At 47.9% G+C, this 16,045-nt stretch overlaps 6 protein-coding genes across 6 annotated transcripts; 4 read left to right on the forward strand and 2 right to left on the reverse strand.

The window, feature by feature from the left end:
- Positions 1-637: 637 nt before the first annotated feature.
- Positions 638-1,817, reverse strand: MGYG_07950 (serine racemase; the record flags this gene model as incomplete). Its single annotated transcript, XM_003169736.1, has 2 exons — positions 638-1,425; positions 1,523-1,817. 2 exons carry the CDS (start codon positions 1,815-1,817, stop codon positions 638-640), a joined length of 1,083 nt encoding a protein of 360 aa, XP_003169784.1.
- Positions 1,818-4,607: 2,790 nt separating this feature from the next.
- MGYG_07952 (hypothetical protein) lies at positions 4,608-6,015 on the reverse strand (the record flags this gene model as incomplete). The annotated part of the gene is made up of 6 exons (XM_003169737.1): positions 4,608-4,743; positions 4,808-4,975; positions 5,088-5,459; positions 5,516-5,704; positions 5,863-5,924; positions 6,004-6,015. The coding sequence occupies 6 exons, from the start codon at positions 6,013-6,015 to the stop codon at positions 4,608-4,610; spliced, it is 939 nt and encodes a 312-aa protein (XP_003169785.1).
- Positions 6,016-6,438: 423 nt separating this feature from the next.
- Positions 6,439-9,670, forward strand: MGYG_07953 (ATP-dependent helicase RIS1; the record flags this gene model as incomplete). The annotated part of the gene is made up of 2 exons (XM_003169738.1): positions 6,439-9,162; positions 9,242-9,670. 2 exons carry the CDS (start codon positions 6,439-6,441, stop codon positions 9,668-9,670), a joined length of 3,153 nt encoding a protein of 1,050 aa, XP_003169786.1.
- A 757-nt stretch (positions 9,671-10,427) lies between these two features.
- Positions 10,428-10,863, forward strand: MGYG_07954 (hypothetical protein; the record flags this gene model as incomplete). The annotated part of the gene is made up of 2 exons (XM_003169739.1): positions 10,428-10,494; positions 10,562-10,863. 2 exons carry the CDS (start codon positions 10,428-10,430, stop codon positions 10,861-10,863), a joined length of 369 nt encoding a protein of 122 aa, XP_003169787.1.
- Positions 10,864-11,592: 729 nt separating this feature from the next.
- MGYG_07955 (hypothetical protein) lies at positions 11,593-12,279 on the forward strand (the record flags this gene model as incomplete). Its single annotated transcript, XM_003169740.1, has 3 exons — positions 11,593-11,715; positions 11,921-12,005; positions 12,137-12,279. 3 exons carry the CDS (start codon positions 11,593-11,595, stop codon positions 12,277-12,279), a joined length of 351 nt encoding a protein of 116 aa, XP_003169788.1.
- Positions 12,280-13,507: 1,228 nt separating this feature from the next.
- MGYG_07956 (AGC/YANK protein kinase) lies at positions 13,508-15,586 on the forward strand (the record flags this gene model as incomplete). The annotated part of the gene is made up of 5 exons (XM_003169741.1): positions 13,508-13,550; positions 13,620-13,742; positions 13,804-13,915; positions 13,989-14,193; positions 14,246-15,586. 5 exons carry the CDS (start codon positions 13,508-13,510, stop codon positions 15,584-15,586), a joined length of 1,824 nt encoding a protein of 607 aa, XP_003169789.1.
- Between the last annotated feature and the right edge of the window lie 459 nt (positions 15,587-16,045).

The following is a 16,045-nucleotide window of genomic DNA, read 5'->3' on the forward strand; positions in this document are numbered from 1 at the left end:
ACGATGTGAGACCCCATGGACGCAAACAGGGCGCGGAGATCCATTGACGGCAAGCCCCAGTAAAAAACTAACATAGATGCCTTTATGCTAGTTACATCGCTTTGGAGACTTGTAGCCGCTTGGGTAATAGGGGGTCAAGTTTAATGAGCTTAGCTATAACTAGTTAGTTACCGACGCCCTCTGTGTTTGTTCACAGATAAGAGCAGATCGCGCTCTGAATCCCGAAGAGCGAATGTGATATTTCTGCCATAGTTAATCAGTTAGTTCATATTCAATCAGTCATATTGAACAGTTTGGTTAACGGATTTGGTAGTTGGTCAACTTAATCGATGACCAGCCACCGGGTTGATTGACAGTAGGCGGTTTAGCTTGCGCCTCTTCTCGCCATCCAGCCTATCGGCTCTTTTTATTCCTCGCCTGGACAATCAGTTAACTCACTGCCTAGTTTGTTATTGGTTGACTCGTGACTGACTTGGTCCCATGCAAGCTTCCATCTGCATTGACTATTGAGCCAATGAGTTACCCAAAAATCTTTATCAAAGAACAACAATTACGGATAGTATTATGTTGGTTTGTGCCTGTGCTATAAATGGAAAAGAAAAAAAAAAGCAGCTGGCGAATGAAAATCTCTCCTGGATCATGACAAAAGCGAAAACAGCCTCTCAACGCTGATGTTTCCTCCACTCAATATGATACCAACATTTAAGGGACCGTCCCTCTGAGCCAGGTTGGAACGGAGGCGTTTATTAAAAAGCAGAGCAGCTAGTGGTACTGCAGCACTCGGCTCTACCAGCTGCTTCGCGCTCTCCAGGATCAATCGTATGGCTGTCCTGATCTCGTCGTCAGCTACCGGGAATACGTCCTGGACGAACGTCCTGTTCTTGAGAATATCCCAGTTCGATTTGGCCACGAGGCAACGAAGACCATCGGCGATGGTCGACTTCTCAGTACACAGGGTATCGATGCGGCGGCCCCTTTGGCGGCCCTGGAAGAGCGAGGGGCCGCCCTCAAGTGGCTCAGTTCCAAAGACATCGGTGCGGGAGCTCGCTGCCTGGCATACTAGGGCTGTGCCTGCTAGCAATGCGCCTCCAGCAATGGGAACGATAACAGCATCTAGTGGCCTCTCGCCTAGGCCTGCAATCTGTTGCTGGAACTCGAGCATGACAGTGCCCTGGCCCAGCACAACGTGCCGATGACCAGACGTTGGGACTAAAGTCAGCCCAGCTTCCAGCTGCAGCTCCTCCGCCCGTACCGCGCAAGCCTCCATCGTCGAATAATATGCTGATACAGTCGCCCCAAAACTCTCTATCCTGGCTATCTTGCCTCTGTCTGCTGTCTTTGACATAATGACAATCAGGGGTATGGGGAAGCCTCTCTCCTCCGATGCATACGCCGCAGCTTGGGCCAATGCAATGCCATGGTTGCCTTATATAGCCATATTCGTTAGCAAATCTCGGACAATACCAATCATACCAGCTGAGAGGGGAGACTGGGAAGAGGGCATGGGTTAGTCCGTATCTACCAGTGCTGTAAGTGACCAGGCCGTTTCGGAGCGCCCGATCGTTCTGCCTCGCAAGGAAATGGGAAGCGCCGCGAAATTTGAAAGAGCCGGTCTTTTGCAAGTTCTCACACTTGAAAAATACATTGACCTTTGGGACGCCGGTGATTCCAGAGTTACTGTCGTGGAATATGGTGCTGCTGATGGTATGCGATAGAGCCGTTGCCTTGTAGACCGGAGTTTTCCATATTTTGGGTTTGATCAAAGAGTATGCATCTTTGACGGCCGCCAGGTTCAATGCCGCGAGTTGAGTAGCCATTCTTTATAAAACTGAGGCTGTTTTATGATGGATATATTGAAATAGCTGGATATTGCTTCTCTAGGGAGGTTTTGGGTATAAGGTTGATGGGCGTTGGATGCGAAATCATCAACCCCTTAAATATAGAAGTAGAAGCCCATGTCGACAAGATAATTCCCCGAGTAAAGAGTGCTTCATAATGATTATCCTTGTATGTGTCCTTTTGTATAGACGTGTGTGGCCCCCGAAATAGTAGCGCGCAGGGTGCTTGCGAGGTACGGTACATCCGACAACCCCATCCAACCACCCGGGTATGTGCATAGGACGGGGTACTATATTAACAGCCAATCGCAATGCCCTATGCTCTTTTCCTGGCGGTCATTTATCGGGGCCATATTCTTTATTTCTTGACCTTTTGACCAGCCATCACAGATTGTGGCGTTGTGCTTGAGTTTAGATATCCCGGAATGACGGTGGCCTGGGAAATCCCTCATCCTGGTATAAAAGGCCAATCAATCTACTATGTATTCCAACAGTTCAAGGAGGCTCAGCTTAGCTCAGCCTCAAGAGGCAGCCCTAAACTTGGACCAACTGGTGCATACCAACATCTTGATGCCTGTTAAATGATAGATAGTGGCGGCAATACTTCCAGGGTGGTGTGTAGACCGTGTACTAGCTCTTGGAAGCCGACACGAGGCAGGGGATCTAGGCTCAAGATAGATATGGCCGTCAAATGTAAGGATATGTCTGAATGCTAGCAAGATGATAACAATAACCCGCGTAGGTAATTGGTGGTGGTGCTAACGCATGATTTCCATTGTTTCCGTGGCTAAGTTGGTTGGTGATGCGTACATGCATTTCTCAAGAGTCATCCCGTGTTTAAACTGGATGCATAGACTGAGATTAGAGTATTTACGTGATCAGACGTCTAATATTCGAATTAAGGCACCAGGGAAGGGACGTTATTATCCTGGTGCCAAACTCCTGTCTCTCGGCTAGAAGAGGGGGATTTAGTTGGCGGCTGACATAGTGAATTGAAGGTCAATGGTCTGAGATCTATAAACAGGTTTCAGAAAGAGTATCAAATGCCAATTTCAAAATGATTTCAAGTACGCATATTCAAAGACAGTTGATTACAGGATAATAAGATGATAGTAGGAGATGATTAAGGGGTGCGTATAATAGCAAAACGCAGACGGATGGGGCAGTGCAATCAATAGAATGCTAACAGTAAAGCAATAGGTCAGAGATCAGAGACAGCAGGATGTAAATAAACTTGAAAAGAAACCATGGGAAGAGAGGTATAAATTAGAGGATAGCGGTCGATGAGAAATAACTAGGCGCAACCCATATGCGGTACTCGTCATATTCAATTCGCAGTGGAGAGCTAATTTGCAGAGCTCGATCGCTTGTTTTGGCCATTTAATTACCACGGCCTTGCGTACCATTGGCTGCTATGAGCAGCTTCCGGCGTTAGATACCTGCGGCAGGGAGGGCAACGTCCATTTAGAGGGATAAGCCGACCAAAGTTTCTAGTGCACGACGGGTAGAAATCGCATGGGATTGCTGTTGAAACAATAGCGTGGCCGCATTCGAGGTATTCATATCGGATAATAAGGCACATAATAAGTCTATACAAGTGTTAGGTGTACTTATAACTCCGATATCAGTGCTTGCAGAGTTAGATAATCTGTAGAAGCAACAGGGCCACCCACGATTTTTTGTTCTGAAGGCGGTGATATATAAATGTGTTGAAACTGATTGTATAAATGCAGGTGGGCCACCCAGAGGATTTTATCAAGGATCCAGAGTGGCTACTTTAGGATGATAATGTGATGTAAATGGGGTTGCCAGTATTATGTGTAACTAATGCGTGTAAAAAAAGGTGGTAATAATACTATAAAAACTGGTGCGCCAGTAGGGGGTTTATATACTGCAATAGGCTCCATTAGAAGAGTGGCTTAGATACCATTCTGTCTAGATAGGTATCCATATAGGACGCCTTGCTGCCTATACTGGGTGATATTCCAGATATATGTGTTATGTGAAGAGCATTGAAGAAGAGGCGTAGATTGCAATGCCACCTTAGCTGACTGGACAGTATTGTCTGCTTAAAGATCAGGCAGTGCCTGTCGGTGCCTAAGATCTGATGGAAATATTGGCATAATTTTTTGACCTAGTGGTGCATTGCAGCAAGGGTATAGGATATTTCAAGTATCGCCATGGATGGATGACCAGGTAATTATGAAGTTACCGTAAGTGTAAGTGAGCGTGTCGACAGAAGTAGTTTCATAGAAATTGTGGGCGCTAGGCATGAAGTAAAAATTAATGATACCGTTGATCAATCATCAACGCCTCCGAGGTAAGTGCAGCATCGCCTATTGCGGGCCAAGTTTCAGGCGTGGTTATATGGTAGCAAGGAGCTATCTTATCATCGCATAACTAAATTCTTAGGTTCTTGTCAGTCCATAATAAAATGCAAGTAAGCGCGCGGGTAGAGACGGTTTCAAAAACAAAATCCAACTCCTAAGGGGTCGTTGTTTCAAGAAAAGCTGCGGGATACTAAATAATTGAAAGATAAACATCAAAAGGAAAAAGTAAAAAATAAAGAGTCAGCCAGCGGGAAGATGGTGGAGGGTTAGGCCGGTATGAGCAAGATAAAAATATAATGAGCGTTGAAGATCGGAGGATATTTGTTGATATATACTTATCTGGGCGTGTTTGGGGTTTTTGGCGCGGAGCTTATCCAAAGTAGCTTATATAGGAAATCATATATATTCACCAGTGTTGGGCGTGACTGTACCAACAAGCTCATCTGGTGAAATGCGGTGAACTCAACTTTGTATATATAGACACAGATTTGAAGTTATCTGGGTCGTGAGGGAACTCGGTTTTAGAATAGGAACCTTTGAGAAAGTCCTTAACCCGCGACGACGTTGGATCCGTGCTATTCGTTCGTTAGCACGAGGATGAAGGTATTGTAGCTATATACCGAGTGATGGGGGGTTTACCAAAGCGTCTTTTTGCCATCATCTGCATCCCATACAATCATAGCCGGCTGTGCAATATGTGCAACTGTTTCTTTGACAGGGACATTTGGCATTATTGAAATCACCAGGGTAGTATCATCAATCAGAAGGAAGCCTTCAGGATCCTCATGCGTAACGATTCCATACGTTCTGAGAAGTTCGGAATCAACACTAGTGTATATAGGATCCTGTGCAAAGCACTTGATATCCCGACCTACCCCCCGCTTGATTAGAGCTTTCCGTATTGTACATATCAACCAACCCATGTTGGTATGATACCCTTCTCTCGGCAATATTTGCCAAAGGATGTAACCAGTCTTCAGAAGTCTGAGAAATTCGATATGCGAATACAACAATTTTATCAATCTTGAAATTAGCGGGGAATTCCATCCTATCCAAAGTTGCTTGCAACTCCAGACATGTTTTGCTAGACTCCCAAACCTCCAAGTGCCTCTTAAAGCGAGTGAAAACGGTGTCTATAGACGGCAGTATTTCTGTTTCTATCGGCTCCTTTGTATGTTTATTCCGCAAGATCAGTATATGATATACTCTCATGCCGCAGTATGCAGCTTCATGGGAATATACACCTTCTATAAGGAGTAGGGGTGATGTATAATTGAGGTAGGGCTTCATTCTGTTTCTGTTTAGTTCTAGACATTGTATGGCCAACTAGAATCTGAATATACATACGTAACGTATTCCAAATCAGGATCATCTGCCTCCAATATTTTGCCAACCTCAATGTCATATTCAATTGTTACACCATCTGCCCCTTTAAGTAATACTTTATCACCCTGTTGTACATTGCTTTTTAACTGTCGGTAGACATCTTGAAACGCATCTTTTGTAAAGAAGGGAGCTCCGCTTCCATATAATGCCCTAATCCTAGGGTTTAATTCGCTTCTCTCTAATTTGTTGTGGTCTGGCTATTTCTCATCAACTCGACGATGGCCAAACATCCAACAATCAATCCCGGTTGTTGGAAGGGGAAACATCGGTTTGTGATGGGTTTGCCGTCGGCAATGGTAAAACCAGACAAATAGAAAAAGCCACCAGAGTGGTTGCTCAGAGTAATTTCACGCTGGTCAATGGACAGCTCCTGGTAGTTTAACTCGCGGGCTGTTAGTTGATGTTGTTAGACGAAAACCAGAGGTCGTGACATTAGCGCCGATCCATACCGGAATTCCCATGATTTGAATACCGTGAGTGTATGACGTAATATAACTCGTATATTACTAAGCTAATCTACTTAAGGCTAGGCTGGTTGCCAGGACAGTTATCGATAAGACAACGTTTATTGTTATTTTCAAGGAGGGGGCAAAACGACGGTTGATCAAAGGACAGCGACTCTTCGCGCTCGAGGTCATGACAACAGCAATTTTCGTTACGCTATAGTAGCAATATTATTTTTACACCTTCGGTCTCATACTGGACCCTCTATTACCTTAGAGTTTGCCCAGTGTTCGAAAAAAGCGCGCTAATGAGCTTTCAAGGTGAGCTTTAATAAATCCAAGCAACAGAAACAAACAATATCTAACATTCCAATGCCGACTTAGACAATCCAATCAATACTTATTGATACTTCCTTTCAAATAACCTGTTTAGAATAAAAGATGGTGAAAGAACGGGAACCTCCTAAGATTCCTTCCATTTCCGGAGGGGATGGGAAGAAGGCGCAACCCCCAAAGCCCGTGGAATTCGGAAAACCGTCGCCGCTCGGCTCTATGAATGCAAACCAGCGTCACCCATTCGTGATTCCAAAAACGAATAGGCCTCGACCTGAGCACCACCGTCCTGCCCCTAGCTCTACCCTTAATGACAACGCATCAAAAGAAAACGATAAGCGAGCGTTCAATCCATTCCAGGCTACCCGGCCATCCTCCTTCAAAAGCCGCTCAACCATAACGATACCTGACGATGATAGTGTGGTCGAAATTATGAAACCTATGAATGCTGATCGGACTACTTGGAGGGCACCAGAGCCAATGTTCAGCTCTAAACCTTCAGCCCCCAAACTGGGCAAGGCAGCCAGCACGTTAAAGAATTTCATGGACCTTACCACACCTGATGTTGGATATGGAAGTGTTAACAGCAGCTTCCGAGATGAAATAATTGGCTCAGCAGATGCATATTCGTATATTGACAGCGAGAAAGCCAACGAAAACATAAAAGCCTTACTCGAAGGTGCTTTTGAGGATGAGGATGATAAGCCTCGTACAAGGTCACGGAAGAAAAAGATCGAAAAACAGGTTGATGAGCTGGCCGACAAGCTTATGGGGGTCAAGGTGGACGAAAAAGCTGGAAATAAGGAATTGGAAGACAAAGAAGACGAGGAAGAGGAAGAGGAAGATGACGGAACTGTGGAAGGGTTAAAAGTCAAGCTATTACCTCACCAGATTGAGGGAGTAGCATGGATGAGGGACAAAGAGAGCGGGTTAAAAAAGACTAGAGGCGTACTGCCGAAGGGGGGTATTCTTGCTGATGATATGGGCCTAGGTAAAACTGTTCAGACCATTGCCTTACTACTCACCAACCCGCGGCCTCCCGTGGTTCCAACGGATAAGGAGCAAAAATCCGACAAAGGGAAGGAAAAGAAGGATAAATCCAAGATACCCGCAACTGTCTCCAAAAGCACACTTGTTGTTGCTCCCCTCGCCCTGATCAAGCAATGGGAAGGCGAGATTGAATCCAAAATAGAGAGATCTCACCGGTTAAGTGTATGTGTGTATCATGGTACAGGCCGCACAAAACATCGGGATGACCTAGACAACTTTGACGTTGTGATTACCACATACGGAACACTTAGTTCTGAGCACGGGAAAGACAGCGGATGCTTTGGGATCCACTGGTATCGGATTGTACTTGACGAAGCACACACTATAAAGAACCGAAATGCTAAAGCCACGCAAGCTGTCTATGCGCTGAACTCACTGTATAGATGGTGCCTTACCGGAACTCCACTGCAGAATAACTTAGACGAGTTACAAAGCTTGATCAGATTTTTACGGATCAAGCCGTATGATGAGTTGGCTGCTTGGAGAGAACAGATCACTCGTCCTATGAGCAATGGCCGCGGGGGATTGGCACTTCGTCGACTGCAGGTCTACCTCAAGGCCTTCATGAAGAGACGTACAAAGGACGTTTTGAAACTAGATTCAAAGCCAGAGGCTGAGAACCCCAATGGGGAGGAATCAAGCAGTGACCAAAAGCACGGGTCTTCTGGCGGGTTCAAAATTGTGAATCGAGACATCGTTAAGATAGAGGCTGAGTTTAGCTCGGAAGAATGGGCATTCTACCAGCGACTCGAGCAACGTGCTGATAGAAGCTTAGAGCGAATGATTGGTGGCCAGAATATAAGCTATGCTGGCGCTTTGGTTTTGCTTCTCAGGCTGCGTCAAGCCTGCAACCACCCTGACCTGGTTAAGGGTGAGCTGGCCAAAGAGCAAGATGCTTTGATTTGTGATGATACCCAGGGCAAGAATAAGGAAAATGATATTGACAGCATTGCCGATATGCTTGGCGGACTGAGCATGGCCACCAAGAGATGTGACGTGTGCCAGATCGAGTTGACCAAGCAAGAGACACTTGGTGGCGCCGCACGTTGTGGTGAATGCGAAGAAGACCTGAAAACCCAAGTCATCAGCACGGTCGTTACGGAGAAAAAGCAAAAGCACAGGAAATCGAAAGCCAAGGCAAGGTCAAAGCCAAAGCCCGTGGAAGCCAAAGTGGATAGAGAGTCCCAACGAGCGAGAAGCCGCAGGGCCAGGCCCGTTATCATTGATAGCGATGATGAGGATGAGGATGAGGATGGAGAGTGGATTGTCCCTGAAGAACAACGTGGCCCTGAAAACCTTACCGCACCTGTGGGATCTGACGGCGAAGACGCCGAGGGGGGAGGCGAGTGGATTGGCTCTGAAGATTCAGAAACAGGTGGGGATGATGAAGATGCAACTGACGATGACGATGAAGAGGAGGATGAGGACGAGGAGGGTGATTTGTCTGAGTCCACGCCCAATGCCATCCACGATGTTCAAACCTCGGCCAAAATTCGACATCTGATGAGAATCCTCAAACGAGAATCCGGACAGTCGAAGTTCATCGTCTTTTCGGTCTTTACCTCCATGCTTGATAAGATTGAGCCCTTCCTGAAAAACGGAGGTATCGGCTATGCCCGATACGATGGCGGTATGAGAAATGACCTCCGAGAAGCGAGTTTGAACCGACTCCGGAACTCTAGTAGTACCCGAGTGTTACTCTGTAGCTTACGGGCAGGATCATTGGGGCTGAACCTAACGGCCGCAAGCAGGGTCGTGATCCTCGAGCCTTTCTGGAACCCAGTAAGTTTTATACATGTCTCCATACCCCATACATCTATTCTTAGAACTGCACCAAACCTGACGCCATCGCCTTTTGTAGTTCGTAGAGGAGCAGGCCATCGACCGTGTCCACCGCCTGAACCAAACGGTCGACGTCAAAGTGTACAAGTTGACAATCAAGGGGACGGTGGAAGAGCGTATACTTGAACTCCAAGAACGAAAGCGAGAACTAGCCAAGTCTACGATTGAAGGCAAGTCAGCGGCCGGCAAGCTGACAATGAAAGACATGCTGGCTCTATTTGGCCGAGATGCGGAGGCACGGTCATGGGACGATGGCAAGTTAAGTTTTACGACGAAGAGCAGTAAGCTTCTTGACTCGAAGGAGATGGCGGCGTCTGGCCATCAGGCTCAGACCCTTGGGCCCCATGGAAAAAGGGGAAGCGGGAAGCGAGCCACGCCGCCGGTTATGGAGCGCAAGGCGAGTGCCGGTTCAAAGAGGGAGGATCCAATTTATGGGCGTCGATGGTAGGCTATGGAGCAATTTAGGTGATGATTACTCCGGACCTTGTGTTGTGTCATGTTCATGCATCTATACGCGACCATGTTTGAGCGCATACATATTTATCCCCTTTTGATGGAAATGAAAGATAAAAGTGGACTACAGGGTTACTCTATCCAGTATCGATCGATGTTATCCTGTCAATAAAAAGTTGCCTGCTTAAGTGCCGACCAGCCTTGACCGGGCATTTAATCGCGCACATCTTTCATGTCTCCTTCGTAACTACATACCTATTCGACCTTTGTTTGCATGTTCCTTGAGGCAGCCGGGATCAAAGGGTAAAAGCACAAACAAGCGAATATCCTTCTTATCTTTCTAGAAAAAAGATCCTGCAACACGTGGAAAAAGGATCTGGCCTCCACGTGTGAGATCCGACACCTGCTTGGGACTGGGATAACCTATAAAAGGAAATGAAAAAAGGATGGATGCATGTATATAACATGTACCCAACTATGTATGCATATTAGAGATATGCACATGCACGGTGAAAAGCGGAATAAATGTTGGTAACTCCTGTCCAACCGGCTAGAAATTTCTCTGCCCATGCATGCATTAAGAGCACTAGCAAATGAACGCCGGGTTAATTATGTTTCAACTTGGGAGTGGTGTGCTGAAGCTGGACTGGATAGGCGAAGCGATCCCATTGAGATGCAGGGAGCGTTTCATGTTCTCTCCTTCTTTTTCCAACACTCTCTTTTCGCCCACCTTGCTCTCGTTCCGTTATGATATGACTGGTCAGGCCATGAGCGATCAAACGCCATGGTGGCAGTTTTCTTGGGAGCTCTCGACAGGGTGTGAGCCGGCGAAACACGCCCGGAACCAGGCTCTGCTCGCCTCTAGTTAGCTCTTATTAACCGGCAGGGTCCATCCTCGCAAGCATTGGCCAAGTGACTCCGTTATCTCAAGCAAGCAAGAACAGGAACCTGTTATCCCTGGGTCGAGAGAGACAAGACACCGGGACAAAAAAAAAGCGCCGGGTTGAGCATCCCTGCTCGTTCCAGAGTGAGTGCAGCCCAACAACGTCCTGTGGCTGGCGGCAAGGAAAAGTGCATCCGTGTTTCACCACGCCGAAGCAGGCAAAGATGGGATGGGTCTCCCTGGCCAAGCGACAAAAACGCCAAGGGAGGGAGCAGAGAAGGAGGCGAGACGAAGAATTGAGTTGAGGCTGCTCGTATAGCCCATCCAGCCGCGGAGGATTCCGTTTTCCAACAGACTGCAGCCAGATTTTGATAGCCAGAGAGTGTTCCGTACATTTAAGTATAGCAACCAGGAGGAATCGGGTTGTGTCCACGGAGAAAGGGAGGTGATTGTCCAAACCACGTGACATGTAACTGGCCGGCCAAGCCCTTGAGCAGCCTCCTTGCCGTCTTGCCATCAGGAAGATCGTGGGATTAGAGGAAAGGAGTAAAGTAAGCAGATGCAGATGAGCCGACGGTTGACACAAATAGATGAAGAGCCGGCGCTATGTTGACTCCAGCGTCTCCAGACGACCCTCGGACGGGGAGGGACCACATCTAATAGTGATACGGAACGCCGGCTCCCTTCCCGATTAACACTCGTCGTTCTGACACGCACACGCACACACACACACACACACACACAGTCTCTTGCACACACGCTTATAGTAGGGCCTCTATTTTCATCCTGCATCGCTCTATCGATCGCGTCATCGATCGATCGTCGATTATTGAAGTTAATGATAAACCGTCGTGGCAGACATGCTGGCTCGCATGACTCAGCGAGGAGTAATAGTGTCGAAGGAGCAGTGCTGTCCTGACGTCAAAAGAGCGAGCGAGAGAGCGAGGAGAGTGAACCTGTCAGTTTCGTCGCCATGTCCGCGTTAACAGACACCGAAACGAGAACCAGGGCTGTGGTGTGGTTGATGGTGGCGAATGCCAGCCGGCGCCCTTGGTTGGCTGAGTGGCTTGCTGGCTGGTGCTTGCTTTTTGCTCCATGAGTTCGAGCGAAGGACGGAGTGCGGAATTAAATGGGTCTGGGTCGGGACGGGCGAACAAGTATATAGTTATACATCGAGAGAGTGCTTGATTTTTGGTTTGCCGCTTGGGACAGTCGAGTCCCTGAAGTCATTCGAACGGTGCATATTTTCCGCAGAGCTGAAAATATTCTTAAAAGGGGGGGGGGAGTGGCTCTGCTCCGTCCCGGCTTGAGTTGGACACACTAGACAAGTAAGCTTAAAAAAATAAAACTGGGCTAGCCTAGAACAGACGAGTTGGTCCTTTTGGCATTTTTGAGACGATCGAGGACCTTCCTGAGCCCTATGATGGAGGGTTCGACAGCCGCTTTGGTGGGTGTGTTACCACACAGTCGAGCGTAGGCAGATACATAGTTCAGCTACTCGTATATCATGCCCTACCATTTACGGAGCACACCGTGCTAGTCTCCCCATGTTTCTCCACGGCTGCTCCATCCTGTCAGCTTCTGTATCAACCCCTGAAAGACAATGCGCCCTTTGGATATCGAAACCTCCTGCCTTCCTCTGCCAGCTTGTCGCGTTTCTCAACCAGCGTCGAGAAGACGAAGAAAATGCCAGAGAAAGACCCGGGATTCTGTTCCTTTAGTCAGCAACTCACGTGGCGCCACGAGGGCGGCCAGGGCGGTGAAGAAGACTTGGCGTCTGTAATTTTCACGTGATTTAACATGTGACCTCCCCTGTTCCTGAACCAGAAAAGATCGGCATCCTGCCTGTTTAAGGTTTATCCTTTTTTTTGACTTTTTCTTTTTTTTTCTTTTGCAAAAAACAAGGAGAAAAAAGAAAAAAAGAGCATGTCCGAAAGGGGAAGTTCCACGTGGAATATCTTGTCCTGAAGGGAAAGAACGAAACCTGAAGTTCGTTCCTTCCCTTAACAACAACACATCAACCGCGCCCGACAAAAAATAAAGAAACCTCAGGTTCAACTTCAATTTCAACGTCACTCGTACTTCTGCACTGCACCAGCTGCGCAGCCGCCCCGGCCGAACACCCACACAGGCTTGAACGTCGAGACAGAAAAGACAGACGCTGGAGTTCGAGTATATACGACCTCGTCACGGAAGATACGGATATAGGATAGTTAATACGGCGGCGAGCAGAAAACGGCTGGATCTGCGGAGTTTCGCCCGCCCTGGCCCTGCTTAAACCACCCAACCAGCCTCGTCGCTCGCCAGATCCTTCAAGTGCCCTCTTGTTTTCTTCCACAGCCTCACGCGGGAGAAGGGAAGCAGCGCGCAGTTACTTGTAGAAAGGACCAGACAGACAGGCATCCATGCACCGATACTATTGAAGAGACAACATCCCTACAAACCTCCAACTCAACTTAACGGGCAGGCATCCACAGCTGGGACGAGTTGGCTTGCTTCCGTCCTGGACCCGGTCCACCCTCGCTCGTCAATCAATCAATCATCCTCACCCAGTCTTCACCTTTCCACGCCAAAAGAGACAAAAAAGAAAAATAGCCACACGGCTCCCTTCTGCGTTTCAGATTCGTTCTCGGACACACATTACCTCCACCGAAAGTCTAGCACGAACAACGGCCTCTAGCCTTTCCTTCCTGGCTGACTTAACTCGAACCTCTTCTCATCAACATCATCATCATCACCGCTACCACCACCACTAACAACTCCCACACCCGTCAGTCGACTTTCTCTCCCACGATCTCTCCCCTTTTAACGGACACTGCACGCCGAACTCGACGTCAAGCAATTCTGCCCAGCTTAGCTAGTTACCACTTCTCTGCTTCAATCTGTCGATGCAGAGCGGGTTTGACTCCTTAATCCAATCGAACGCGCACAGCGGCTGCTGCGGCTGAGATGGGTAATTCTCAGGGCAAGCTCTCTTCTCCAGATCATCCAGGTATGTCTTTTTTTTTTTTTTCCCCCTTTAGTATCATCCTCATGTAGGGCCATACTCATTTCTCCATAGTCAATTTGAACCAATTCAGATTACTTCGCGTTGTGGGAAAAGGTGCTTTTGGAAAGGTCCGCATCGTCGAACGGAAAGATACAGGTCTCACTTTTGCCTTGAAATATATCCGAAAAGATGAAGGTATGGCTCATCTCTTAATCTTCTCATGAAGTCACCCCATATACTCACTACTTTTGACCAGTCGTCCGATCGGAGAGCGTGCGGAATATTATTCGCGAGCGGCGCATGCTCGAACATCTTAACCACCCCTTTCTCTGTAACTTGAGATACAGCTTCCAGGACATGGAGTACATGTGCGTCCAGCAAAAAATAGCCAGTCTCTTTCTTTTCAACTCAATAGCTTTGGTTGTGCTAACACACCTTTAGATACATCGTTGTCGACCTTATGAACGGTGGTGATCTTCGATTCCATATATCGAGAAAATGCTTCACCGAAGAGGCGGTTCGATTCTGGATGGCGGAGCTTGCATGCGCTTTGCACTATATCCACGGACAGGGCATCGTACATCGAGACGTTAAGCCAGACAACATATTACTGGACTCAGAGGGACACGTTCATCTCGCAGATTTTGTAAGTCCTGTACATTTACCCCAAGAAGTACATTGTCCTAACTCAAAGCCAGAATGTTGCGTCAGACTTCAAACCCTCCAAGCCACTTACAAGCAGATCCGGGACAATGGCATACCTTGCCCCTGAGGTCTTTCAAGGAGGCGGTTATCTATCGAATGTCGACTGGTGGTCACTTGGGGTAACGTTCTATGAATGCATCTACAGCAAACGACCCTTCGATGGTCGGAGCCACAACTCACTCAGCGAAGCTATTATGCGCAATCAGCCCAAATACTACGTCACTAACCCAGCTGTCACTGTCCCTTGCCTCCACGCTCTCAGCGCTTTACTGGAAAAGGACCCCACAAAACGTATTGGCGCCATGAGCTTCGAATCGTTCACTTCTCACTCTTTCTTCGCTCCTATCGACTTTGAAGCCCTGCAGAGAAAGGAGATCGAACCGGTTTTTGTACCGTCAAGCGACAAGACCAACTTTGATGCTACATACGATCTTGAAGAGCTTTTACTAGAGGAGGCGCCTCTGGAAGCGCGTGCTCGCCGCCAGAAACCCCGCGCTGAACTCAAGGATGATGCTACAGCCAAAGAAATCCGAGAAGACGAGCTTCATCGTATCATAGAAACCATGTTTGAGCCATTTGACTACACAACGATGAACTACGAAACCACTGCTGCGGCTGCTATTGCTGCCTCAGCTAACCCAGAAGACTGCCTCGAACTAACAACGTCGCCAAGTCATCGACGTCGGCGCCGTCATACTAGCTCCCAGGGCCGCTCAGAATCCTCCTCACCGTCGGTCCGGACGGACCAGTCGACCCGAACGGACAAGTCCGTTAGGACAGAAAAGTCTTACCGATCTACTACATCCGACCAGGCCCATGGCCAGAATATTGTGCCAGCTGATAGTGTAAATCCTGGCTCCCCATCCTCTGATCGTGGCGGCGCCCTCTCCCGCTCTCCTCCAACCCAGCCTCCCCCTGGTCCTCCTTCGCTCCCGTCCCAACGCCATGCCAACCGCTCTCATACCATCACCTCGACCAGCCAAGGCGTTCCACAGCTCTCTCCTCCCCCTCCTCCTCCACCACCGCCGGCGCAACTGGCACAATCCCAACCTCGCGGTTCAACGCGGAACCGCAGTAAATCTGGAGGTGTCCAGATGGTTCTCGAAGAGACAGGCAGTTGGTCCGGATTAGCTGATCAGACTGCTAACGGCGATGCGCTTGCGAACGGGAACTATCTACCAAATGGCAACGGGTCCTCTACAACTATTCCTGGCAATACATCCGGCGGAATGTTTTCTTTCTTCAGCCGAAAGAAGGGCAGAGAGAGAAGCCCCAAACCCTCCGAGCGCGGAGTCCTTGGAAAAGAGGGTGCGCGAGTTGTGATCTCCGGCTGATACGGCAGAATAACAATGCAATGTGACAACATACTGTGAAGGTGTGAGGATACGACGCAATGGATTTCTTACTTTTTTTTTTAATTCCCAGTTTCCTTTTAATACTCCTCTTGATATCTCCTTTTCTTTTCTTCATCATAGACGGACTGCTGGATGGCGTTTTTTTTTTAACCCCTTAGCCCTTTTCCTTCTCCATATACTTCCCTATACTACGCTTCGCTTCGCTTGCGTTAGTTCATTGATACCTCCATTTCCGCCTCCATTTCTTCCTGCCTCTTATCTCAGTTTGAGAGCTAATACAACCGCCCACCCAGTCTGTCCGTTCATGTATTTTGTCCATCTACACGGGATGTTTTTTGACCTTGACTCGATTTCAAATTGGGAGCATTGCCTGTTTCTGTCCTTTCTGTCTTCTACAATTTCTTTTACTCCTTTTTGCCTCCCATTTGCGATGCTATG

This window comes from Nannizzia gypsea, genomic scaffold (assembly GCF_000150975.2).
Source record: "Nannizzia gypsea CBS 118893 supercont1.8 genomic scaffold, whole genome shotgun sequence".
In the NCBI taxonomy this organism is placed as follows: Eukaryota; Fungi; Ascomycota; class Eurotiomycetes; order Onygenales; family Arthrodermataceae; genus Nannizzia; species Nannizzia gypsea.